The following is a 26,716-nucleotide window of genomic DNA, read 5'->3' as shown; positions in this document are numbered from 1 at the left end:
GCGCGCGCCTGCCGAGCGGGCGTCAGGCTGTGACCAGCATGTGCATCATTGTGCGCGTGACTGGTGCTGCCCATCTTGGTATTCTTTCAGGACTCCATGTCGTTGGAACAAGTCTTGCCAGCCCCGGGAGGACCTTTGACACATGTGGTGAGGACGTGGTATGTGTTGTTTTTGTCATGCATGCAAGTAGCCTGTTGTAATAGTTGGGTTTAGGTTGTAGATGGTTCTCCGGTTACACAAGTGGGAATTGTGATGGATTCAAGTCTTCAACAACAATGATGATACATATTAGAACTGTATACGTGCCTACACTTACAACTTGGGAGAGAGTGGTTTTCGCTCGCCGCTTCCTTTGACAATCTCATCATCCTTGTAGTCTGGGTTAAACACAATGTCGTTGAGCGGATTTAGCCTGTGCGCTCGGTTAAAGAGATCCTCGTATACATTTCCATCATAGCGGCCAAGCGCGCTGCAACGAGTTAGTCCCCGCATCGATCTGCGTCGCAGAGAAGAAAAAAAAAAAAGGCCTGCTTACCTGTCCAGAAGATAGTCCGGAATCTTCCAGGCGTCGACGAGCTTGACGGCGTGCGGGCGGATGCGTGTAAGCAGGGCCTGTATTCTCTCGGGAAGCGCATCGAGATCTTTGGAGGATGCCGCGCCGCAGCGGAGGACTGGGCCATGGTCAGTAGGCTGGCTGTCTTTGCCCGACGGTATTGGACAACTCACATTCGTAGCTCTCGGCTTGAATGGTGGTGTAGGCAAACAGCCTGTAAAGGTCAAACACTATTTCCTTTGTCTCGTGGGCAAGGTCGTTGGAGGAAGTGAGTGTTGTTAAAAATGAAGAGACCATGATGGATTGCGAGTGCGCTGTTTATACGTCAGTACACCTCAAAATGCGTACAATGCAGTCGAGTAATCATACCGTGACTGAGCTTGTGAAACTGAATCAGCAAGTCGTTGTGTCTCTTTTTCTTGATGACTCGCGCCTCGTAGGCATCATATGTCTGTATGAATCAGTACTCGTGACTGGCAAACTGCGTCCCGGAGATCATACCATGGAAGCCGCTCGCCACTTGAAGCTCTCTTCGATATCGGAGTCGCTGTTGAGAATATCAAACGTCCTGCCCTTGTCTTTCTGATGGAGAAACGTCTTCAACTGCGCGTCTATCTGGTCCTTGGGCGGCTCATTCCGAGTCTTGGCCGCCGCCGTCATTCTCTTGATCAAAAACGACGACGTCTGCTGCGTAATCATCCAGTTGTCGCCTTCAAGAATGGGCTTTGCCTGATAATCCTTTTGCATCTCCACCAGCCCGCTGCCGCTGCCGTAGCCGTGCCCGCCCATTGCTCTGCGGCACGTTTCGATGCCGGCATTCGTAATCTCCGTGCTCAGGCTCTTGAGCCCAGACGAGTTGCTGTGCATGACGGCAAGGCCCTCGAGGTTGCCCTTTTCGACCTCGCCGCGCGTCTTGGCGTAGTCCTGGCGCATGACTTTGCCCGTGTACTGGAGGGCAAAAGCAGCAGCTAGCAAAGGAAACAGACGGACCTGCACTGTGGGATAGTCTAGGACCTGCAGCTCAGCGCTGCTTGGGTCCTGGGAGTCCTTGTCTCTGAATTGCTGGCGAATGGCGGTATATCGTATGGCAATGGTGACGGCGCGTGCTAGATGGGTGCCGGCTTCTTCAACGAGCATAGTCCTGATGGACGTCATTGTTCCGTAGGCCAGAGCCGGATTTGGAGACTTGGAAAAGACGCCCGTTTCTGGGTCCAGCTGAACATAACGCGAGAGCAGTGCCGAGTGTGGAATTCTACATGCCATGTAAGTCGAGTGATGGCTTGTCTTTTGAGACGATTCCTTACCTGAACTGGTTGAAGAGCATGTAGCCATTATCCATTGACGTGAAGCCAATCTTGACGCCAATATCGCCGATGACGACACCCTCGAGTGGCAAATTCGTCTTGAGGTCTCGAATCTGCGCAATAAACGCCTGCGGCCCATGCGATATATACTGGCCCTCCCGCTTGGGATCCGGCACCATCAGCTGCGCCATCAAGATTGCATGATTCGCCGTCCTGCCCAGCGACCCGTTCCACCACTTGGCCGCCGTCAGCGTCGGGCTGTGCACCACAAACTCCCTGGCGGCCGGGTCCCAGCGCGCCTCGAGCTCGACGCCGCGCACGTTGCTGCCGTGGCCGAGCTCCGTCTGCGAGTAGGCGCCAGACACCTCCCAGCCGTTGACGCGGGGCATCCAGTACGCCCGCTGCGCGTCGCTCGACTGCTCCTCGACCGTGGTCCTGAACATGCCCACGTGCAGCCGGTACGGGCTCTGCTCGCCCACGAGGTACGCCGCCATGTGGTAGTCGTCCATGTCCCAGCCGTGCCGGTCCTGCAGCCGCCGCATCAGCTTGCCGCGGGCGAGGCCGAGCTTGACGCGCTCCACGCGGGACAGCTGCTGCTGGCGCGACTTGTCGAACAAGGGCTCCTGCTCAATGGCGCGGAGCACGCGCGCCTGGCGCTCGAGGAAGCTCGTGCCCGCAAAGATGTGCTTGCCCAGCGCATCGACGTCGACGGGCGATTGCCGACGCTCCTTTTCCAGGAGCGATGAGCCGCTGGGCTCCTTGGGCTTGAGGTTATCCGGAAACGACATTTGGTGTCGGTTTTGGCGCGCAGCGATTAATCGGGAGCTCGTCGGCATAAAGATTAGCAGATGCCAAGAGCGGTTGAATATCAGAGGCGAGGGGATGGCGATAGGTTTATAAGAGGAGATGGAGATTGGTTGCGTGGGATGAAACGGCGACTCATACGGTGGTCGCCGGCGCTACAAGTCGCCATCTACATTCTGGTGTGACGCCAAAGCCGGCGCCTTTGCCGAGGCACGGAGCGGGCGACTAGAAACCCCGCGGAGGTACCAACAGTGTGCAGAATATCAATCAAATCCGCCAAGTATCACGTAAAGATCCCCTTACGGTTTTATCAGTACGGGAATATATACATCACGAAAATGAACAGATTCACCGCATTTCGAACGGTGGACGGTTTTCGAGCGCGGACAGCCCGGAGTGGATGACGTAGCCACGCACTTACACCACCACGGCGGGCATATTTCGACTTATAGGAAGAGGCTCTGGCCGAAGCTGATTCAAAATACCAGGTTTTGCAATGAAAATCACGATTAAAAAAATACGAATAGAAAAATACGAATATAGCACCTCCAGAGCCCCTTCCTATGAGTTCAACTGATGATGAACACACTCTTGACACTCACTTTGAACTGCTCTTTGTTTGTCGAATACCTCCATTAAGCATTAGGGATACCCTCAGCTTTTCCACTGTGAAAAAAACTCCACCTGCGTGGTGCAGGCGCCCTTGGCTCCGAATGCAGACTGCTGGCAGCGTGGTTTCCTGTCGGAGTGTCAGACACGGCGTAGAAATGACGTGTGGTACGCAGAGGAAAGATGGGATGAACAAGCTGAATGGTGATGCGAATATGCTTTGGCAATCAGTAAGCTGACTTGAGTATTTACCTCGTTATAAAGATCGGTATGATACAAAATTGCTCGCAAAGTGTGCGAATATCGCCGGACGGGCGGTGTCTCGCCTTGGCAAGAAAAACTGTATCACGACAAACACTATTGGTTTATTGAAGCTCATAAATACCATGAAAACAATTGCTAGCTGTCACTGTGATGTTCTCTGAGAAAGTCTAAGCTTAATTACATCATGGGTTTATTGAAAGCTTCATTGCTTCCTCATGACGTTACCATTGAAAAGCTCATAGTAAACCGAGTTTCCTAATCAAAGTAGCTCAAGGTTCCAACTCTTTCGGACTGGCCGTTGTATGCAAGTATCTAACCGCTCTTCTATCCAATATTATCTAACCGCTTCTCTATCCAATATTATCAAGCCCCGCCATTATGTGCTTGCATGGCCCACGTAAAGTCTGGCTAGTACCTTATTATGGTCAACGTAAAGTCTGGCCAGTACCTTAACACTCCATCCTCATCAAGCCCCCAGATAGCGCATTTGCCAATAAAACCCAATTTTGCGCTCTTTCCTTTTACCTCTCACGAGAAGTTTCAGATCGATCGTCGCGTTGCGCTCCTCCACCGCAAGCCACACGCAGCACGCGCCGCCTGAAAGGGCGCCAGGACGGCGTAGACACGGGCGCAATTCGCAGGCTTGATGGAACCGTGGTCTTGTGTCAAAAGCAAGTGCTACAATTGGGAATCTGATCTGCGTTGTATTTTTGAGTAGATGTCTACTTGAGGAGTTGTGGTGAATTCGTCTTGTTTGCGCACACCCTCGTTCCTGTGGTTCACCATCTACGGCGAGACACTTGACACGTCTTGAATGACAAAATGGCTTGAGGCCACTTAGTTTATAGAATTGGCTGTAATAAGTGTATATTTGATGAAGCCAGCGCAATTGCGGTGCTTGTCATTGAGCAAATTGCGACGATCATCTTTTCTCGGCCTGTGATACGCCTTGAACCAGTGCGGCGAACTGGGTACCGCGACATTGGTGAGAGGAATGTGAGCTTTATCCACCTGCCTGACCTAATGTGCCATTCATCCACGCCAATTATGCCAGATTTTCATAGCCAGAGTGATAGAGTCGATTCGAAAGAGCCGCAGCTAGGAATTCTTGTCGAGACACATGCGTGTATAGGTTAGGTGAGGCGGCGAGGACGTGATTTCCTGCACAAGCCCCCCAAGCGCAGCAGCCTGACTCGAATCGGATGAATCCATTCAAGTTAAACTTCTTTATCAAAGCACGTTTTTAATCGATTGGTATATTAACCATTGTACTTGCTTTGCACGAAACCCACGTGGATCTCATGCAGAATGCTAGCCAGCCTTGACCAGCTCTCTTTACCACCATACGCCTATCGTCACGAGCTCAAAACCCTTTATAGACCTTATTTAGAACCACCACCCCGCCGCGATACTCTTAATCAAGCCACAATAAAAAAAACCCGCCGGGCGTCTGCCACGGGCGAGATTTCGGGACGTCCGGGCCCCACTTTATACATCTCACCTCAGCAGTTGTCGACTTTTTGCCCAAGGTGGAATTTCTCGCACTGCTTGCCAATTTTTGTAAAAACAGCCTGGAGAAATACATGTGCATATCACCTAGAGCTACATATGCCTTTGTTCGGGATTGTGGGTACAGCACAACCATGTGATGCAAGCTGGTACTGTGACGACACTGCTTGATCGGGAAACAATTTAAATTTAGGGCTGCTGGGGAACCTGCGTGGCGGAGATCTGGGGTCAAATGTCTCACTGCTATCCGTCACCGATGCATCGGTCCCGAGTCTTGATGATCGAATCTATATAGCAAAATGTTGGCTGGTGCGGGGCCAACTATAAGCAAGCACCATGCTATGTACTTTTCGTAGCAAATTTATATACACATGATCGCGAGACAATCAAATTATGAGCGGGAAATAAGAAACGCCATGCGAAATGGTCTAATGCGGACCTCCGAAGAACATGCCCAGATCGACAACCGTGGGATGATGTGCAAGTTTTATGCTTGGCAGCGTAAAAGAAGGAAAAAAACAAGCTGGGTGTTCAATGCAGCAAAAACGTTTACGCCATCAAGAAGCGCAAGACGGCGAACAGGGTCACGAGACTCAGGACGACCCAGATGAAAAGGCGAACCAGAACATTGTACGTCTGCGCCCAGTTACGGGCCTTGGAACGTGCAACAAAGTTGACGTTGTCGTTGACATTGGGAAACGGCGTCTCCTTGGGCACGGCCACGTCGAGAAACTCGCAAAGCGGCCCCCAGCCGTCGGTGACACGGAACTCGAGCAAATTCTCCTTGGGTACGAGGCTGCGCACCTCGGCGTAATGGCGCTCAAAAATTGCCTTGCCGCGATTGGGAAAGTCACCCTCGAAGAAGGTGTCAAAGAACTTCTTGAGCATTGGGTAGTACTGGCCGGCTGCCCAGTCAAAGTAGGAGAGCCAGCGAAGATGCCGGTCGGTCACGCGCCAGTAAACCGTCTTCATCGTCGAGGCGTGCCACGAGTGCACATCGCGGTTTGTGAGGACAACCTTGGCCTCCGGGTAGGCCTCGATGAGTTCCTTGGCAAAGGCGATGCTGGGCCAGTCACAGACGGCCTGGCAGTGACCGAGAAGCTGATCCCACTCGGCGCGTGTGAATTTGGGCCCCTTCCCGTCGTATTTAGCTGTCAAGGCGTCCATCCACATGAGAGCGTCTGAGGGATTCTCAATGGAGCAATTCATCATGTGGTAGGTGTCAACGTAACCGAGTCGCTTCATGGCGGCGCGCATAGCTGGCATATTATTAGTTGGACTGTTCAAGATTCAGTAACAATTACATACAAGCAGTACCGGTTCGTCCTAGTCCCAGGATGAGGACTCTCATGGGCACGATGCGCCGGCAGTTTTGACGGTTGATATCAGTGTCATTGGTAAAGATGTCGGTGGACGGCCGAGGTTTGTACTGGGCCGAAAAGGACATTGCGACTGATGTTGACGGCGAGCCGTGTTGACTCTGACGGGCTCAATATTGTGTGTGGCGGACACAGGCGAGAAGTGCGCGCCTTTGGTCGTGGCTTTGAGCGATGCAAAGGACAATGCAATAGCAACGTCACAATTGCAGATAATATGCAGGAACAAAGTATATCGTGCTCTGCAGGGTGACTCGTCTCAGGTGAACAGTTAAATACAAATGGGCAGGACAGATGGGATGTTACGCGGCAGCAAGGTCCAAGACAGGCAGGGCCAATTGTTGAGAGGAAGAGATGAAAACGAGTGAAACGCCCAGCCAGGAGAGAAAATAATCGGAGAAGCAAAAGCAATGTCGAGGTCCGAGTCAAGGAGGCAACAAGGAAGGGGGGGTCTGTGGATAATAAAGCTTTGGAGCTTGGCTGATGGTCAAGGAACGGCGGGCAACGGTCTAACACGTTAGACTGGAAGAGGACGATCCCGGGAGCCATGACCGAAACCTTTGCCTTCTTTGGCCGTCGCTACGAGGCCCCAGGAGATGTCCCGGCGGCGCCAGGGACCAGGTCAGGACTCAGGACGAGTGTCGACCAGCGCGCAAGCGGGACATGCGGGTGCACCAAAGCACCTACAGTGCCAAAAAGTATGGAGTCATTCGGTACTTGATGCTAACCCAAGAACCACAGGCGACCCACTAACCATGGCGTTTTATTTGGATTTTGGCGTGCAAGCGTGGAGTGCTCGTAGTGATGGTGTGGTGGACCTAAAGTGAGCTTGAGCTTGAACCAATATGGCGCCGTGCCGTGATGGCCAGTTGTCGCGTAAAGCCAGGCGAGGGAGAGCAGGAGAAAGGATGACGACGGATAATGTAGGCCGATTGTTTGAGCGCGCATAATGGCGCATCCGTGTTGTACTGTCGCCTACTTTATTCTTCTATTTCTGCGTTACTGTCGTGTTGCACAACAGCGGAGGAGGGCGGCCTGCATTGGATGTTGCATATAAGGTTGATGGCTGTGCACGGCGAGCCCGCCGGTCCGGTTGCTCGCTTGTCGTAGGCGATTGGCATGGTGCACTGCGTCACGGTTGTCGCAGGTCCCCGACGACTCTGTCCATGCGTTGAGGCGTTGAGAAGCCAGGGCCAGCGGCGCAAAGTATTTATTGATTAACAGGCGTTTTATTTGCCATGGTCTGGGGCCGCGGAACCTGCATCTAGGTGTTGTGGGCGTTGATGAATGCGGTCCTGGAGCTGGAAGATTGGTAATGAGTAATAGGTAGGCTCATAATTCGAGTTGCAAAGAAAAAATCATGAGTGTGGACTGAAAGAAAACGGGGTGCAGGCGGTAGCGCCGCGGATCTCTACTTACATGCGAAGCCAAGCAAGGACGGCCATGCTTCTGTGGAACCTGGTGTGCGACAGGGCGACTCGATGCGGACCCTCGGGGGTTTGGGGTAAATAGCAAAGATTGTGTGAAGATGAAACTGGAGAGAGTTGGTGGAGATGCCTTACATGGTTGGAGACGAAGAATTTTGGTGATGCAGTTGGCCAGCTGACAGACGTGCGTTTGCATGAAGTCGTTCGCTGTTGCCAGCTGGCAGCTGGCAGCCTAGGTACCTACCTATCCTACTGGCTAGGTAGGTACCGTACCTACCTACCCTTGGCCTGTCTACGAACCAAGGGCATTTTTAGGTAATGGGGTAAAGTGTGCTGAGTGTACAGTAAGGTAGTCAACTAATAGTGGCGATACAATGGAAATGGTGGAGTTATAGTGAGGCTATAGCGGGGCACGCCTAAAGAATTGGGTGGTACTGTAGCGCTGATAGACGCACTTGCAGGGTTCTGATTGAATTTTTACAGCCTTCAACCTACGACGGTACGTACCTGCGCTGACCTGTGTAGTGAGGCAGGCATCAGGTAACAGCAATGAGTCAGGCTTCATCATCACACTAACTACTTCACCACCATCTCCCTCACGACCAGCATCATCTCGACCTACTAAAAGCCTGCTCACACACCCACAGACCGAACCCGCTACTGCATGCTGCGTCACGCATCGGCTCCGACCGTTTCACCGTATCTTGCGCCAACCATGACTATGGACAGGTATTACTGTTCTTTACACCACATGGTCCAGCTCAAGTGCCGAAGACGCTCGGGTTGTAGCTGTGCAGACTTTTTATTGATATCCTCCCAGGCATCCACCATCAAAATTTCCGATGCCGCTTATCCATGCGGTCTTGGCGGTGACAAGTAACAACTAGACGACTGAAAAGTTGGACAGTTTTGCTGGCCTCGAGGAGCTAATAGCACGGAGTTCTCCGGATGAACCTGTCAACGTCTAGCAGCCATCCACGCCACTGGTCGTGGCGCTGGTCCATTAGAGCAAAACTCTATTATCCGACATCTCCGCTGCCTCGGCCGCTATCACGCCCAAACAATTATTAAAGTTGTTGCCATCATGGCTGTACGTCCAATAGCACAGTCGTCCGTCATCTGTTTCGATTCCGCAATCGTTATTGCCCGTGCGCCTCCGAACCCGCACGACCTCTTCATCTCTAAATGGTACTTCATCGACAATTGTATATCGAACTGTGGCTCTTGCCCAGTCCGTCGTGGTCCCACCAATATGCACTGCAACACTGCTGCCCGTCGCCGTTGAACAAGGCAAAACTCTATTTTTTGATTCCCACGTGCGGTTAGATGACTCGCAGGCCTGCAGTGCAGAGAGTTAACTCTTCTAGAAAAGAATTATCGAGTCCCATATCAACATGGGCATACACAAGACCCTGTTTCCCCACGGACATGTCCCCGCGACTTTTGACCAAGGACGTTTTCGAACAGTCTTTCCAAAGGATTAAGTTGGCCGAGAGCTAGCGTGGGCTGAAATGGTGTCGGCCGCAAAGCCTCTGGAAACCGCCACACATCGGCGGCTCACCAAGCCAAGCTTCTCAATCTAAGCACCGAAATTTTGAATCCTGCCACTATTATCATGCAGCTAGAATTGAGACTGCTTGCTTGGACTCCTCATCCTTGGCGGCATCCGCGCTGGCTTCCTATTCCACGCAAGGAGCCATCAGCCGGGCACACTGCTATTAAGCATCTCCCTTTCCATGCTACGGGTTCGGAGGACATTCGGGATGCTTCAAATTAAAAATTGGCTCCATAGTCAAGGTCTGACAGTCTAGCATTCTCACCAAGCGGTATTACATCAGCTCGGCCTGCGACCTTATCCAGCCAGCCCTATCGTGTCAACATGGGCTGAAATGCGTGTTATGGTGCTCAAGGTAAAGCCACGAACCAGGCGAATTATCTGTAAATATCCAAGGCAAGTATTACATGCACCACTCCGCTCACGGTCTCGACAACCTTGTACCCTTGTTCCGACCATGTTTCGCGCCTCTTGATCCGACTTGCATCGCCCTGCAGTATCTACGGTGAGTCGGTGACACCAGCCTGCGGTAGCCACCATGCATGATGATGAGCAGGCGTGGTTCTAGTATTCCTACTGTTTTGCTGACACAAGCTTCCACAGAGTTTCTCAACAACAATTGTTTCTACTTTATTTGTAACCATCTTGAAGAGTAAAACATTAACAAGATCGACGTCCACAGCTTGTAATCGTCGACGTTGCCTCACAATCAGTCCACCAGACATGTATGGGACAGTCCCTGAGACGGGCAATGCAGCGGGCCACGCGTCGGAAATGATTTGCACGCACAGTTTTCGCTGACTATCAAGCACAGTGGCAGATAATGCAGCATGCACTTTTGCAATCAATTGTGTGGGAAATTTTATTGCCGTGGAATATTAAAGAAACGATACATCGCCCGTCGCATCAGCCTCGAAGACGGACGCACAGTGACGTCTGTCGGAGCAATGCATTTGCGCGATTACTCGCTCCCATTCCCTATATCCTAGGGGTCACAAGTACATGCTGAGGCTGCACTAGGCTGTGCCTGGCTCAGCTTTTGCGCCATTGACGGCATGATACTACAGGTTTGTTTGTCAAATGACCACGACTTGGATCTGGTGCGAAATCTCCTCGGCCGCACCACATCTTTGGGTGTGAAGCATCTTTGTGTGCGAAGCTATTCGGCCGGTGTTAGTAATGCTTGGAAGCGGAAGCCACCCTTCAACGTGAGGAAACTCGAAAGACAATCTCGAATACACGAGACAAACGAACACTGCTCCATGGATATGTGAAACCCTGTCTTGTCGAGCCGAAAATGTGCGGGCATCTCGAACCAGATGACAAGATGCCACCGATATCTTCCTGGCCGTGGCGGACACCCCCCTTCGGCGTAATAATACTGGATTGGAACGCCACATCGGAATTATGAGTGGGTTTATCTGTGTGCGACACGGCTTCCGATTTGATGCGCCCTGTAGCAGGGTCTCGAGCCAGGGCGGGAGACGAACTGTTCTCAGAGCCATTCTCAGCAGACAAGAAGAGTCTATCCAGGAATCCAAGTTGGCCGATTGCGTCTGCCTTGTATGCTTGTCAGCAGCGACGCTGACCGAGATAATGCAGTAGGTGCCCGCCCAGTCGAGAGCCGGTTGAATCACGGCTTGTCAGGAGAGCGCCACTCACCTCTGGTTCATGCACATGTAGTAATAGACAGCTCAGCAGGACCAAATGCAGAAGAAAGCCACCGAACAGGCTGAACGCCACCGCGGAAAGAATATGTACATTTTTTCTAGAAACAGGTACCGTCTCTCGTTGGCACCCTTCATCATATCTGTTGACCGACAAAGGACAAGGATGCAGGCACCTGCCAACAAGAGTCTGTGATCAGCATTTGCTTGAAACTCGTGTTTGGTCTCCTGTTTTTTTTTTCTTCTCCGCTGACCATGAACAGTCTCGCTAAAAGCACCCCAGTTTGGTATTTTCAGCCGTGACTGCGACTGTGTGGGTTGGACTGTGTACTGATACGGTGCACCACATTGCTTTGCTCTGTTTCGTAGGCCCACCACCTACCTACTGTACAGCACATCTAGGCCGTCGTTAGCTGCCGATTCCCAAATTCTTGGGCTGGCATACCTACGCAAGACGATGCATGATGCACTGAAGAAGGCGAGTATGCGCCGCTGGCATTGTTACCTGCCCATGTGGGCAGCTGTGTCCCACCTCAGCTCGCACAATGGTGATGTTCGTCAGCGTCCTTGGATGATGGGTAGAGGCGTACAGTACGAACGGACACTATGAGGGGGCCGCTACACGAGACATGTTTTGAGCGAATTTGGAGAACAAGCCACACCGGAATTCGCCAACGTTTGGCCGCTGAAATCGAAAGAAGGCCGAGTTGGGCGGCGCAGCACTGGCAGCACTGGTATGCTTCCTGACTCGCCCACCCAGGGCTTTCGAGCTGAGAATAGGGACCGTGCAATCTTTGACGATTTCCGGTCTATCCTTTTTTTTTTTTTAATTATTTTTTTTTTAACACTGCGTCCATTTCCAAGGTAACCCTACGGGTTCTCCTATTACTGCAGAGCAACGGCCATCGAAGCTCTCTTTATTTGAGCTTCTATCCTACGCATATCGAGCGCAGGTGCGCAAGATGATAGCAAATACATTGCCATCACTTTTCCCTTTTCTCTTTGTTCTTTTCTCGTTGCATTGGTCCGCGGCTGTGTCATATGTACACCCTCATTTGCGAGAACCGCGCCGAAGACCGCCCTCTCAGTTCATTAGGCCGTCTCGGCGGGTTTTTGCTCCTCTACAACTCGAACGACAAATCGGTGCACCACTGAGCGAGCAATCCAGCAAGCGTCTTGGTACGCCCAGCACTTACACTTAATAACTATGGAGCTGGGAGCTTGGCTCGGTATATGCATGTAGCGCCAGGGTGGGTGACGGATCCCTGCCTGGGCCTTGGGAACCACTGTATGCAGCTTTTTTTATCGACATGATTGATGGATGATGCAGCCACTGACTTGAGTGTGGCCTGTGTGTCTTCCCGAATCTGGCCCGGCGTCTTGGCTGCCAGAAGCGGCCGCCCAAAGATTCATGGAGGACTAAGGAAGCGGGATGAGAACTCCACAGGGACAGTGCGCCGAGGGCTCTTTACGAGGTTAGGCTAATACAGCCCCCCTGGTAATTCCTATTTCCAGCCTGTGGTTCCGAGTTTGAATTGTCTCTTGGGTGAAACAGATGCATAGAGCGTCTTACTTCACCAAACTAGTTAGTTACTTACCAACTAGGGCTGGGACAAGTCAACAGTGACGTGTTGCCGTTGTATCACCTTGATCCGCAACCCACAACAACCTGTTGGCACATGCTGCCGGCTCTTCGGATCACTTTACTCGAAATCTAGTGATCGAATTCGAGCTAATCTTGTTGTTTCATGTTTTTCTTGTATCTCTTTTCTCGGTTCCTTTTTTGATTTGTGATCTGTCAGACGCTTCATGGTTTGAGAATTTTTTTTTTTTCTGATCCTCGCCCTGCTCTAGGAGCAGCGCGGCGCCCACACTAACAACTGGAGACTTGGGGGCAAAACTCTCTTATCAGTCTGCTGCTGCAATTGCGCTTGTTTCTCGAATCCAGTTCTCGAATCTTTTGCAGTGACACCCCCTCCCTCGACATCATGTCTCGAATCACAACAGAAGAAAATGATGATGAAAAAAAGCAGCCGCCACCGTCAAAGCCGGGCCCGGTGTCGTGGCTTTCGCTGCCGCGCAAGGATCAGCTACTCATTCTCTTTCTCTGCCGGCTCGTCGACTTTTTGCAGGTCGCCTCAATGCAAGCCTACGTCTTTTATCAGCTCAAGCACATGGACGACTCGCTGTCAGATGCCCGCATTTCGACGCAGGCGGGCCTGCTGCAGGCGTGCTTCACGGGCGCTCAGGTCATGACAGCGATGCTTTGGGGCAAGGCCGCCGACGCGCACTGGTGCGGTCGCAAATGGGTTGTTGTTATCGGGTTGGCCGGAACAGCGATGAGCTGTCTAGGCTACGGATTCGCGACGACCTTGTTTTGGGCGGCGTTTTGGAGAGCCTTTGGCGGCGCTGTAAATGGCACCGTGGGAGTCATGTAAGATGCGCGCGACGTTGTGGACGCTACTCCAAGGTGCTAGGCTAACCAAGATACTGCAGTCGCACCATGATTTCCGAAATTATCAAGGAAAAGAAATACCAGTCGCGCGCTTTCCTTATTCTTCCCATGAGCTTCAACATTGCTGGTATCTTGGGTCCATGTATGTGTTGCCAGATTACCTGTTCTGTTCCTACAACTCTTTTTGCGACTAACAACGGGACGCAAGTCTTTGGCGGCATGCTCGCCTCGGCCAGCACAACGTTACCCGGCATCTTTGCGCCTGGCGCGATTCTCGGGTTTCGCTGGATACAGAAGTATCCGTTTGCGCTGCCGAGTCTCATGAATGTGTTTGCGCTTTCTCTCGTCACAGCCATTGTGACGCTCTTTCTTGAAGAGGTGAGCCTTTCCATCATCATATCATCATCATGTAACCTGTTTTGCTTCTGTTTTCGACGTTGCAACTAAAACATGGCATTAGACGTCACCCTCGAGACGACATCTCCACGACCCGAGCCTTGCTGTTGGCCAACGCATCAAGCAGATTCTGTTTGGAACAAAACCCAATGCTGGCTACTCGCGCCTCACCACTGGCGAATCATGCGCCCTCGAAGAAGAAAATACCGACACTGACAAGGAGGCGTTTACACTACAGCCGGCACTGCAACGTCGCACAACAACACGTCGTCGTCTCCCCTTGTCACGTATCTGGACCTCGAATGTCATATTCACGCTCATCACCACCGCCTTTTACGACTTTCACCTCGGCGCCTTTGGCAACATTTGGTCGCTGTTCCTCTCCACGCCGCGCTACCTCTCAGACGACCCCTCGGCGGCGGCGGCAGCACCACCACCACCTGCGGCCTCGTCGCTCCAGAAACGCAGCCTCCCGCTGCTCTTTACCGGCGGGCTGGGCATGCCGGCGCAGACCGTTGGCCTCGCCACCTCGTTTCTCGGCGTGATTGGCATGTGCCTGCAGCTGACGCTGTATCCGCCCGTGCACGCGCGCCTCGGCACCACGCGGTCGTTTCGCTGGTTCCTGTTCCTCTTCCCCGTGTGCTACTTTGTCGTGCCGTACCTGGCCGTCCTGCCGTCCTCGAGCCCGGCGCCCGAGGCGGCCTCGGGCCCGCTCGTCTGGCTCGGCATCCTCTTTGTCCTGCTGCTCGCCGTGACGGCGCGCACGTTTACCCTGCCCGCGAGCATCATCATGCTCAACAACTGCAGCCCGCACCCGAGCGTGCTCGGCACGATCCACGGCCTCGGGCAGAGCGTGTCGGCGGGCTTTCGCACCGTGGGGCCCGTCGTTGGTGGCTGGTGGTACGGCTATGGCTTGGATATTGGCATGGTCGCCTGGGGATGGTGGGGAGTGGCGATTGTGTCGGCCATTGGATGCCTCACGGCGCTGCGCATGTACGAGGGGAGCGGCCACGAGGTGCGTCTAGAGGAGGAGGAGGCGGAGGAGGAAGAGGAGGAGGAACCGATATAGTGTATGATTATGTGTAGAGAGAAATGTACATAGATGAGCGCCTATAGATTTATAGAAGAAAGGACATACTTAATGACGGACATGTAACTTTTCATTCATCCAAAAGCACTTCAAGTATATTAGTGGATAATATAACGCTCAAGGCCCCAACGCCTATGCTTCCAACTGATTACCCTCTAACTGTAGCGAGGTTTGTAGATCCTCAACTGTATAGTTGCCAATCCGCCTCGGAGCACTTTATCGCAGACGGATTCGTCGCGCGGATGACGCTTTCGACCAACTCCACCGTCATGGCGAGTTTCTTGTAGTCGCACCACATATGCGCCATCTTGTGCACGGTCTGGATGTCACGGCCATTAAGCTGCCAGAGGCTTAACTCGTCAATGCTCGCGTCGCTCGTAATCGACACCACCGCACTCTTGTTCTCATCACCCTCCTTCTGCTTCTGCTCCTGCTCCTCTCTCACCGCCGGCTTGAGGGTCTGGGGCGCGAGACATGAGAGAAAGTTGTGCCATACTTTTTTGCGGGCGTCCCGCGATAGCTCGGAGAAGCGCAGATGGAGGCTGACGCGACTACGAAAAGCCGAGTCAATGGTCTCGTAGAGATTGGTGGTGAGGAAGACGACGCCGCGACAATACTCGAGCTCGCGGAGGAAAATGCTGACGAGCTCGTTGCGGTAGACACTCACGGGGTCGCGCTGGGCCATGAAGACGTCGGCCTCGTCGAGCAGCACGATGCCGTTCCACTCGGCGGCCATGGTGAGGTAGCACCTAAGATACGGGCCGAGCTCGCCGGCCTGAGTGCCTAGGTTCTCGGCCGGCAGGGGCACGAGCGGGCGCCGCGCGCGGTCGGCAACGGCTTCGGCCATGAGCGTCTTGCCAGTGCCAGTTGGGCCGGAGAGCAGAATTACAAGACCCTGGCCCTTGCCGATGATGACGTCCTCGTTGGGGGCGAGCGTGCGCTTGGGCGCCTGGTCCAAGACGGCTTCAGTCGCGGTCGAGCTCGAGTCGCTGGGCGGAGAGCGGGACGCGAAAGACACAGGGGCCGGAGTGGCGCTGGCGAAGCTGTGGCGCTGGACAAAGGATAGGATGAGGTCTTTTTGTGGTTCGTCATAGACGAGGTGCGAATAGGCGGTTTCGTTCCAGATGATGGGCTCAATGTCCTCTATGTAAAACTGGACCCAGAGATTGGTCTTGAGGGCGTAGCCGCCGACGAGGCCGTAGACAAACGGTAGGTCGTCTTTGCGGCGAAGCATCATCTCTTTGTTGCGTTGGCACTGAGACTCGGTAATGTGTCTTCGAAATGTGCAGTTCTCTGGCTGGTTCGCGTTGGCGTCTCTGTCGGACGACGAGTCCGGGTTGGCGTCTGAAAACGATTTGATGGACTCGGCGTCAAAGTCACTGTCGGCCTCGTCCCAGGCGCCGATGCCCCAGTCATCGAGGTCATCTTCGTCTTCGTTGCGGCGCTTTGAAGACCTGCGCTTTGCGCTGCCGCGGCACAGGCTGTTGTCTTTGTACTTTTGGTAGCCGGCAACGTCGACGAGAATGCGGCCCTCGACGTGGTGCTTCACGGGCGTCTTGATATCTTGCCAGTATAGGGCGACCTTGTTGTAGCACCGATACTGCAGATTCTGGAGGTTGAGCATCATATTGCCGCGACGTTGCAGTCGGTCGTATACACCGGCCATATCGGTGTGATGCTTGAAGGGGTAATGGCGAAGCTGCTTGATGGGCTTGTTGCCGGAGAAGCTGTCGAGACGCAGCATCTGGGTTGTCCAGACAAAGCAGTCACCATTGAAGCGAAGGACTTTGACGCCAATCTGAAGATAAGTTTCGCCGGCATCGGAGATATAGTCAGCCTTTGTCACTTTGCACAAGAACTCGGACTCAAGGTCGGTGCTGTAGACAGTAGCTCCACGAGGGAACAGAGTCCAGACAGTAGCAAAAGAAATGAGACCAGAGCCGCCGAGGTTGTTGAGCTTTGTGAGTATGTCTCTGAGGAAAAGATTCATTGTCTTGACAAAGTCTCTGAGGTATGGAGCCAATTCGTCATCCCTCGCCTCTAGGCCATTGCAGAGCTGCTTAATCTCATCCTGGCAGAAGAAGAGCACGTGAAAAGGCGCCTTGAATAATGCGGTCTCGGTTTTGCTAATGTAATAGTCCTGCTTTTTGAAAATCGAAGCGAGCGCGGAAACGACGGCCAGATATCTCACCTCGAAGCTGTGATACTTCAGAGGCACGTGGCCCGAGATGCTCCGTTTCTCATAATCCTTGACCATGAAAATTATGATGGCGGCACCGTCGAGCTCGCGTGCCGTCGCCTTGGAAATTTGCTCCGGCGGATAGTCAACCCAGTTGTAGCCCACGTTTGCTTGCGGACCCTCGTACATGATCTTGATGACGGGCTTGATGACGGGCTCGCCGCCTACCTCTTCCTCATCGGCCTGACTTTGCAAGTCCTTGTCGCGGTCGTTGTCGGCGCTGCGAAGCAGCTTGCAGCGCCACTTCCAGACCAACGCGGAAATGGCATCATTTCTGAGAAATGCACTTCGAAACCCGGAAAGCTGGCCCTGGGCGACGCTCGAGTTGCTTGACGCGATGCTCGGCACCATCCTGTAACCCTGGCGAGCTGTTGGCGTGACGCGGAACATGTAGTGTGTGGCCGCCGTTGAAAGCGTCCGGATCGGCCGTGAAGAGTAGAATACCAAGTGAACGCGTCTCGAAAAATAGAAACGTAATGATGACAAGAGCAAAGAAACGAGCTCGTGTTTGCGAAGGATGTGCGAGGAGAGCAGCAGGATATAGATGCTACTTCAGCTCCCAAGCAGCACCACAGCCCAAGCAGGTGCCTCTTTGCTGCCTTATTTTGCGAATTACACCCCTGCAACCGGTGAAGAAATGCATATTTTACCTCTGGAGTCGCAGCCACACTGAAAAGCCCATTGTTGCAGGCCGCATTGGAGCTTGCAGCGACGGCTGTAGGCAGATCGAAGGAAGTGACTCAGTCAAAGGCGCCGCCTTGCTGCCTGGGCGCTATGAAACCCTTGGCCAGCTTCCATTTCTAAAAACAGCAGAAAACAACATTGCGCAAGTGTTTGAGTGACTTCACATGGTTGGCTGGCAATTCGCAGCGTGCAGAAGAAGTTGATGCTTGGCACCTCAACTGTTGTATGAAGGAAGCATGGTGTTTGCTGGCTGCCTGATGTTGGGAAACAGCGCCGGCCCGTCACAGCTCCAAACGAGACTGACTAAGCACTGTATTGTATTGGGAGCATCTGTGACTCATCACATCTTGTTTGCCCACAGTTTTATTCAATCGTTGTTCCTGATCGTGGTCTGCTTCGCAATGTGAAAAGTTTTGAGTTTGGTGGCTAGCAAGGTTCCAGTTGTAGGGGGCACGGCAATCTGCACATGCACTTGTCCATGATATCAAAGGCTGTTGGCTTAGAATTTTTGCCTCTGTCAGTTTCAAAGGCATTTCAAAGGAGCGAAATCTTGAAATCGGCTCGACCTCTTTTCATTTAGGTGATGTAGCGCCTGCCCGCCTAGATAGTCAAGAAAGGCTCTGTCGCCGCAGCCCTCTGTCATCCCGGCTCTATACGTACTATGGTAGCCGACTTCGCCTCAACATACCACCATGAGTCACTAACCACTCTGAAGAAAAAAAGTCAGGTATAAAAGGCCGTTACTACGAGTTCGAAACTCACGCGAGGAAAAAGTTATACACGGACTTTTCATCACTCGAACCATGGCTGATTTCACTCTATCAAAGCCAAAGTCGGTACTGGCTGAACAGTACAAAGTGCCCGCCGAGCAACTCCACGACGACGAGGTAACACTCCGCCGATGGCATCTCAGTGATGCGCAACGTCTAGTCGAGGCTGCCGAGTCGTCCCTACCCGAGCTCAAGGCCTGGATGCCCTGGGCCGCCCACGGCTACACGCTAAAGGACGCAGAGACGTTTCTCCGCATCACCACCGCCGACTGGGACCGGGGCGCAGATTACAACTATGCCATCTTGGTCAACGAGCAGATTATCGGCTCTTGCGGGCTGATGAGCCCTGCTCGGGGCGACGTCGGTATGGGCATGGGATACTGGCTCGCGACGCCCATGACGGGCCGTGGACTGGCGACAAAGGCCGCTGCGCTGCTTACACGGGCGGCGTTTGACTGCGGCGCGGAGCTGGTCCAGATCTGGCACGCGGTGGGCAATGGGAAGAGTCGTGCTATTCCCGAGAGGCTAGGATATGAGTTTTTGGGAGATTTTGAGGATTTGCAGATTGCGGAGCGTGGAGCAATGGGCCTCTGGCAGAAGGATAGGCTGGTGTGAGCGTAGATGATAGGGCAATGTGACAACAATATTCTTATCTGTGGTAAAATCTACAATCGATTAGAAGCCTTTTTCCTTGGGATTGTTCTCGTCAAAAATAACCTTGTGAGCCTGGCTCACAATGTCAACCATCTGGTGCCTATCCCGTTTCGTCGCCTTCTTAAACAGTCGTCTATATACACGTATACTCTGGGCTGAGAGCAAACTTTCTCTACGTCTGGTTCTTAACCGTGGGCTGACTTGGAACCCGGAATTTCAAATACCACGCTACCATGTCATTTCTTCCTGCAAGTCATCCCAGTCGGTGCCTGGCCCGTTTGGCCGCCGCCCAAAGTACACCGTGGCACGCCCCTGCGCGGGCTCGGTGCAGATATCCACAGAGTGAATGCGCGCCCTCTCCGGAATACCCACCAGCTCGCCATCCCGGAGTCTGTCCAGGTCCAACGACGCGATGCCCTCCTCCTCAATCTGCATGACGCGCTCGCCTATGCGCGCACTGACGACGCCCTCCCAGGCGCCCTCAAAGTCTGGCCCCGTGTACAGCGCCTGGATCGCGCGCCGTCGCGTCACGGGGCATCGGCACTTTGTCGCCGTCAGGTAGAGCGGGTGGATGACGGCCATGTCGAGCTGGAAGCCGCCACTCCCGCTGCCGCCGCCGCTGCCCCCCGAGTAGTTTGGAATCAGTTGTTGCTGGCGCGCGCGAATGTCGGCGGCGAGATTAACCAGCTGGACAAAGTCGCTGGCGTGCGCGTCGTAGATTGTCTCTTCGTGCGAGAGGCAGCCGCTCATGATGACGACGGTTGTCAGGTATTTGATGCGCAGCAGGCTTATTTGCTCTGGCAGCATCTTTTCGCGCTTGCTGTTTGGCGCGAGATAATGCTTGCGAAAGGCTTCGAGGCTGCTTTTGATGCTCTGCGCTTGTGCGGCGACGGCGGCGGGCACCGGGCCGTCGACTTGGTTGTAGCGATAGTCGTCGGCGACGGTCCGTATAAAGGTCCATGCGCGGCTGATGAGGCCGGCGAGCGCGTGGTCGGCCTCTTGGTACACTGAATCAAAGACAAAGATGCGGGAAGCCAACCGCGATGGATCCAATGCAGGTGGGCGGACACCTAGGAATATCGCTGCTTGAAGATCGAGACGCGCGAATGCTGTTGTTATGGCCTCGTCGACTAAAAAGGATCATCATATCAGCCCTCCCCCCCCAACCCCCGGTCACCGACTAATGAAGATGACTGATAAAACTTACCGGAATGGAGATTTGAAGTTACTACTTGCAGACCATGCTCGAGATGGGTGAGGGCTGTAGCGGGGTCTTTTATTCGCAACTCAAAGCATATACACAGCAGCGTGCAGAGAAGCGCCGTGTTGATGGATCGCTTATCGTTGTGGCGAAAGACGTGGCGCATCGCCTCGAGCGCTTTCCCGTAATGGCGCAAGGCAAACTCGTTTTCGCGGGACGCGCCGTTGGACTGCGGCGACTGCGCCGCCATCGAGGCCGTCGTGCCGTGGCAGCCGCCGGCGCCGGCGCCGTTGTCGCTGCCGGCATCCCCCCCGTGGACGCCCGACGTGCTCAGGGCGGTAAAGGCGACGACGGCGTGGCACAGCGCAACCTCCTCGTGGACGGCCTGCAGAATCAGGCGCTTCCAGGAGGGCGTGCCGACGTGGCCGACGATGCTGTAGACGAGCTCGTGGCGAAACAGGTCGAGGTGGGCAATCTCCTGGGGCGTCAGCCAGCCCGTCTGCGTCGGGCGAAAGTGCGTCAGCGTGAGGGGCGCGGTAAAGGTCAAGCCGCCGTCCTTGTTGGCGGGCTCGGCGACGCCATCGCAGCGGCGACCAGACTTGGTGCAGTTGTTGCAGACGGGCGACGTTTCGTCGCAGCGAATCTTGCGGACTCTGTGTGGTTTTTGGCCGCGACGCAAAAGTGTTAGCAGGCTTGCAGGCTGCCGGGTGATTTTTTTTTTCTTTTTTCTTTCTTTTTGGGTGCGAGTTCTTCTTTTTCTTTTTTTTTTCTCTAGCAACAAAGGATCACACTGACTTGCACGTCTTGCACCCCAGCTTTGTTTTTGAGTAGCGCTTTTTGGTAACGGCTGAAGCCATGACGTTGAGGCCTGCTGCCATGGTGGCCTGCTGTGTGGGTGATTTGGGTTTTGCGCGGCTGCCACGCCTCGACCCGTCGGCGGCGGTTTTGCTGCTCATGGCGGGTTCGCTGCTAGTATCGTATATCGTATATCGTATGTGGTAAATGCTATTATTGTGTTGTTAGAGTTGCCATCTATAGATCTGGTTGCTTGTGAAAGGCGGCAAAAGAAGACACGGAAACGGTAGATGAAAGGCGATCAAGGATGTACAAATTCAAAGAAGACACAAGTGAGACTAGAAACGAAAAGGAAAAAAAAAAGAAAAAAAAGAGAGAGAATCACAGATGGCGAGAAAGCGCCACTTTAAGGACAGCCAAGCCCACTTTCGGTACGTGAGGCTGAAAAGTTGCTGAACCTGACGATTGAATGGGGTGTGGTCATTCAGTTGTCGCTCATCGGACGCCTCGACCGACCCATCATGTTCTAGAGTTTTTCCTATTGTCCGCCATCCTGGCTCCCCCATCGCATCTCGGGGGTTGCATCGCATTGGACAGGCTCGTGCCGGCCGGCAATCACAGAGTCGTATCATGCCCACCCCCATGGGCGGAATGGCTCAATCAACTGGACGGCCGTTGCTGCCGGGGGGTGGAGGAGGAGTCAGGGAGGCGGAAAAAAGTTACGATGCGCCCCGAACGGAATTGACGGGGGGGTCCAAGTCAAAAGCTTGACTTGACTGTCGGAGCCCTTTTCAAGCTTTGCTTTCCGTCCCCTGATTACGATTTGCCCAATGAGCCGAGCCATACGAACACAGTGTCACCACATTCGAGACCACCCCCCTTCCCCTCCCCCGCCCGTCCCGCTTTGTTTAACGTGGTGGTTATTCTTATGCTAAACAGTGCCCGCCTCAAGCTGATTAAATACGGTTGTTAGTAAAAGTAAGGAAACATGCATCATGTCTATTATTGCCTGCCGCCGAGAAACTTTGGTCGCACAGCACGCAGGCTTCCATGCAAACGCTGGCGCAGGTTACCAGTCTCCATCTCTTCTCATCCAAGCTTCCATCGTGTCTTCTACGCAAGCCACTTTTCATAACCTGCCCACCCCCCCTTGGCCATCTATCTGTGGCATGCCCAAGGTGTGGCGCCGGGCAGTCTCACTGCTTGCAGTTCAGCCCCAGAACCGACGCCGGCGCATTGGCTACTTGGTGCGTGATAGGGCTACCCTGTTGTGGTGGTGTACAGACGCTTTACTGATACAGCAAGGGAGGGGGGGGGGCAGCAGCGAGAAGCGAGTCGACTTTTCAGCTGTCACGACTCACACTCACAGATTCCGTTTTCTCACTGATTCACTCCAGAAAACCCCCCAATCTGCTTTCCGTCTGGGAGCGGAGCAATTCCGTCCTTTGAGATGATGGGTGCAGCCGATGCTAGCGTCGGCCGAGAAGGGGACCATCTGCCCGTCGTCCTAAATTTAAAACAACTTTGACATGAGATCCCGCGACGATATCTTCTATCCGTTCCTCCCTCAATTTTGGAGACTCTACAATGCTACCAACTCGAAGCCGTGTACCGAGAAGTCGGTCTGTCGCCATGCAGGCGCCCGTGTTACCGCTCACTGTGTGCTGCGGGCGGGCGCGCGCGCGACCTTTACAGCGCCAGTGAATGCCAGGCTGCCACGGTAGCAATGTCAGTTCAAAAAGGAAAAAAGAAGAAGAAGTTTCAAGAATCAAGAATCAAGAGTCAAGTGAAGAGCTGCTCACAAACAAACATCAACACCGATACGTGTCGCGGTTTGTCTGAACGATAACTAAAACAGGTTCTCGCTGCCAAAGACGGCTTCTTTCACAGCCCCCGTGCAAAAAAAGAAGGCGTCGCGTTGGCAGAAGTCCCTTGTTTCCTCTTGCTGCACTCTTTGAAGCCCTGATCGCGTCTGGAAACACGGGTTCTATTTACTCTTACAAAAAGTACGGCATCCGGGTAGACGTCAGTTTGCCCGCGCTGCTTGCTTGATTCACACATGAATCTGCGAGATATTACTTTAGCCGGCGTGGGCAGCAGCCTCTGCGTCTGGTCTTTTTCACTTGTCACCCTCCAACTACAAAACTTGCTGGCCTCACTCGGTATCAGTTGCTCTCTTTTTGCTCTCGGTTGCTTTCTTCTTGCCCTCTTTTTGATATGCTTTTGCCAATATTGATATCCATCTCGAAATAGCCGGAGCATTGAAGAGACGCCAAAGTAGTCTTACACGCTCAAAAGAAGAAACGCAGAAAGAAAAGAAAAAAAAGAGAGAGAAAAAAAGGGAGAGAGAAAAAAAGAAGAAACTAATACAACAGTACATAACCAGAGAACAAAACGACCAAGTCATGTCTTTTTTTGACAAGGGCGTTGATGGGGCCTTGCCAGCCGGAAGCTCCGATTCAAGTGGCGATGCAACTCGCAGACCAAAATCTCCAACCAGTCAGGTCATTCCACGAATTGGCCGTCCGACTCCAAGCTTTCAATTTCCTCGACTTGGTTCCAACGCCGTTCACCATGGTGAGGGCGGAGCTCTTTCACAACTGAATCTCCGCCGGATTTGGGAAGATGCCAATCGCTCAACGCAGCAACATCAGCAACCGCAGCAGTATCATACGAGCACCATGCTACATGCCGTGTGTCCCGACTCACTGAACAGCTTCAACGACGCGTCCACGACCACGCATCGTAGGATGGCGGCGGCTCCGCACGAGCAGGCTCTCGCTGCGTACGTCGGGCCAGACGTCCGCGACTCGGACGCCGGGCTGGAGAGGCCGGCACATCTCTCCATCTGGTCCCCCTACGGCGCTCAAACAGCTCACGACAAAAACAACAACAACTCTGTGCGAGATGGCGGCATCGCGCCAACGTTGAGCCCGTACTCGGCATATTTCGCCGCACCGCCATCTTCTACCAGAGCCGACGCGGTACCCAACCGCTCGCACTCTGAAGCCGGCTTCAGCGCCTCGACAGAGTTGTCTATGGCTCAGCGGCCCTTGACCTCGCATATCGCCCCCATCATACCCATCCGGATGGGACAGTCTCCAGGCAGAGCTCCTGGCAACCGAATAGCCAGCGGCGCCGATGCGCACCAGCCGCCCGTGCCCTTTTATTTCCAGCCGCGCAGTCAGCGCTTTCTCCCTATGCAGGCCATCAGGCCCAACCGGGGCACGTTTGCATCGTCGTCTGAGAGCGCATCGCCTTGGGCGCCGAGCGTCAGCGTCGCCAACCCGGTGCCGTCGACGCGCTTCTCAGACCGGTACCACGGCATGCACACCGAGTCCAACGCCAGCGCCGAGCACCTGACGCCGGAGCAAAACACCAGCCTGTGGATCACCAACCTGCCGCCCGACACGACGCACCACGAGCTGCTGGGCCAGATCCGCAACATTGGCCGCGTCTGGTGCTGCTTCATCAACGGGCCCGACGGCTGCAAGCACACCACGGCCGCGGCCAAGGTCGTCTTCTTCCGCCCGTCTGCCGCCCGTCGCCTGCTGCAGCACGCTGCCGCCCCCGACGGCGGCCTGCACATTCGCGGCTTCCGCGCAAAGGTTACGCATAACCGCATCAAGACGGGCGAGACGGAGCCGCGCGGCGACGAATCGCGCGTCCTCATCGTCACCGGGCATAAAGACTACATCAACGAGGCCACGCTCACAGAGTGGTTTGCCGATCGCTTCGTGTTTCAGCTCGACGAGGTAAGGCAGCTCGTCAAGGATGAGGAGAGTCGCCTCGCGGTCGTCGAGTTTCGGTTTGGCAGCTACCGCTGCCAGGCGCAGATGGGCAAGCTGTCTCTCGAAAAGGAGAGGGAGTGGTGGTTTGAGAGGGCAGAGTTTGGCGAGGACCCGTGTGAGGTGGGCGAAACGTACTCGGCGTATGCTGTTGCGTCGCAGCGCATTGAAGAAGTGAAACAGTCGAGGCAGGAAAGGCAGCAGAAAGAAGCAGAGGAAGAGGCGAGACTGGCACTTGAAAGGTTGGCATTAGAAAGGTCCTATCGGCGGCAAGCAAACGACGGCATTAGAGATTGATTTTTACAAGCTGCAATTTGTCTTTTTTTTTTTTTTGGATGACACAATTCGACATTTAGGGCACACATAGACAGGACTAACATTGATCAGGGCACAAGCCCAAAGCATGGTTTAATGTAACTAGAAATTGCAGAATTTGGTTTTGACATTAGACAGGAATTTCGTACATTATCAATTAATCGTTCAATCTGTCAACAACTCGCCCGGACTGCTTAGTGCAGAAAAAGCACCAATATTCAACGGCGCTTATCATCTTAAGCGTGGCATAAACTCAATCGTCAAAGTACGATACACCCTCATGTAGACTTCAAACGTGCTTTAGCACGGAAAACAGTTGCAACCGGTGGCCAACATCACCGGTCGAGGGGTAACATCGATGGGTATGGCTGTAGAAATATTTCATGTAACACTGGCCTCAAAGACGCATTGAATTTAACCGTGATAGAACCATGAGCTCTAACGAACATGATTGCTTATTTTAGTACACCTTTCTCGTTACACCTGGCAGGCTACAAGGCCGCACGGCGATACTTTGGAGCGGGAGTGGAATCCAACCAAGTCTGAAGGAGCAGCAACCCAGACTTCACAAAAAAAGGCACACTTTGCATAAAAAAAAAACACTACATCCAATACCATGGCTGGGGCTGGGCTGTATCCCTGCAAAAGAAAAATCTTTCCAGAGTTCAAGGACGTCAAGACCTCTGCGGGTTTGCATCGCAATCCACTTACAACAAGCCTCAAAAGCCATTTTGTAGGTATGCCAGACTTGTCGCCATCAGTGACTATCATCCGAAAAAGCAAAACTGGAATCCAATGGAAAAATACAAAATCAATTAAGCGGATCGATGCATTCTTTTTGACTTTTGAGAACACATTGTGGCTGCGATACAATGGTCATGCAGTCTTCAAAGGCACAACTCTCCTCGTAATGTCGTGGTTCACATTGCACTTAGCTACATGACCGTATTCCTGAACTACCTTTGTTCGTCGAGAACCAAGAATATGCGGTATTGGCCGTACGAATGTGCGAGCTGATTTCATTGGCGCTGGTGAGGAAGGTGTGGCTGATGTCAGGAGGGAAGGCACAGAGTCAGTACAAGGTGAGCCCAGGGTCTTGAGTCGGTCAAGGAACATGATTAGTGAATGATGATAAAGTTATATTACAAGTCTAGTGTACAGGAATCTACCTAAGTCGATGAATGCTGATGCAGCTACAATACAAATCATTCCCATGAACATATGATGGACCTCGGGCAGAAAGAATGTGCCCCTCCCCCCC

The 26,716-nt window shown here is 53.4% G+C and overlaps 7 protein-coding genes across 7 annotated transcripts; 3 read left to right on the top strand and 4 right to left on the bottom strand.

The window, feature by feature from the left end:
* Positions 1-312: 312 nt before the first annotated feature.
* Positions 313-2,645, bottom strand: BBA_08645 (acyl-coenzyme A oxidase; the record flags this gene model as incomplete). Its single annotated transcript, XM_008603742.1, has 6 exons — positions 313-469; positions 536-671; positions 727-867; positions 923-1,004; positions 1,055-1,805; positions 1,858-2,645. 6 exons carry the CDS (start codon positions 2,643-2,645, stop codon positions 313-315), a joined length of 2,055 nt encoding a protein of 684 aa, XP_008601964.1.
* Positions 2,646-5,471: 2,826 nt separating this feature from the next.
* Positions 5,472-6,490, bottom strand: BBA_08644 (NAD dependent epimerase/dehydratase; the record flags this gene model as incomplete). The annotated part of the gene is made up of 3 exons (XM_008603741.1): positions 5,472-5,535; positions 5,597-6,302; positions 6,352-6,490. The coding sequence occupies 3 exons, from the start codon at positions 6,488-6,490 to the stop codon at positions 5,472-5,474; spliced, it is 909 nt and encodes a 302-aa protein (XP_008601963.1).
* Positions 6,491-13,056: 6,566 nt separating this feature from the next.
* On the top strand, positions 13,057-14,988 carry BBA_08643 (MFS transporter; the record flags this gene model as incomplete). The annotated part of the gene is made up of 4 exons (XM_008603740.1): positions 13,057-13,502; positions 13,565-13,665; positions 13,732-13,901; positions 13,984-14,988. 4 exons carry the CDS (start codon positions 13,057-13,059, stop codon positions 14,986-14,988), a joined length of 1,722 nt encoding a protein of 573 aa, XP_008601962.1.
* Positions 14,989-15,190: 202 nt separating this feature from the next.
* Positions 15,191-17,638, bottom strand: BBA_08642 (ATPase protein; the record flags this gene model as incomplete). Its single annotated transcript, XM_008603739.1, has 1 exon — positions 15,191-17,638. The coding sequence occupies one exon, from the start codon at positions 17,636-17,638 to the stop codon at positions 15,191-15,193; it is 2,448 nt and encodes an 815-aa protein (XP_008601961.1).
* A 1,097-nt stretch (positions 17,639-18,735) lies between these two features.
* Positions 18,736-19,317, top strand: BBA_08641 (GNAT family acetyltransferase; the record flags this gene model as incomplete). Its single annotated transcript, XM_008603738.1, has 1 exon — positions 18,736-19,317. The coding sequence occupies one exon, from the start codon at positions 18,736-18,738 to the stop codon at positions 19,315-19,317; it is 582 nt and encodes a 193-aa protein (XP_008601960.1).
* Positions 19,318-19,584: 267 nt separating this feature from the next.
* BBA_08640 (C6 finger domain protein) lies at positions 19,585-21,513 on the bottom strand (the record flags this gene model as incomplete). The annotated part of the gene is made up of 3 exons (XM_008603737.1): positions 19,585-20,486; positions 20,564-21,210; positions 21,353-21,513. The coding sequence occupies 3 exons, from the start codon at positions 21,511-21,513 to the stop codon at positions 19,585-19,587; spliced, it is 1,710 nt and encodes a 569-aa protein (XP_008601959.1).
* A 2,244-nt stretch (positions 21,514-23,757) lies between these two features.
* Positions 23,758-25,437, top strand: BBA_08639 (uncharacterized protein; the record flags this gene model as incomplete). Its single annotated transcript, XM_008603736.1, has 1 exon — positions 23,758-25,437. The coding sequence occupies one exon, from the start codon at positions 23,758-23,760 to the stop codon at positions 25,435-25,437; it is 1,680 nt and encodes a 559-aa protein (XP_008601958.1).
* Between the last annotated feature and the right edge of the window lie 1,279 nt (positions 25,438-26,716).

This window comes from Beauveria bassiana (genome assembly GCF_000280675.1).
Source record: "Beauveria bassiana ARSEF 2860 unplaced genomic scaffold BBA_S00037, whole genome shotgun sequence".
Taxonomy (NCBI): Eukaryota; Fungi; Ascomycota; class Sordariomycetes; order Hypocreales; family Cordycipitaceae; genus Beauveria; species Beauveria bassiana.
This window is presented reverse-complemented; position numbering and strand designations above follow the sequence as displayed.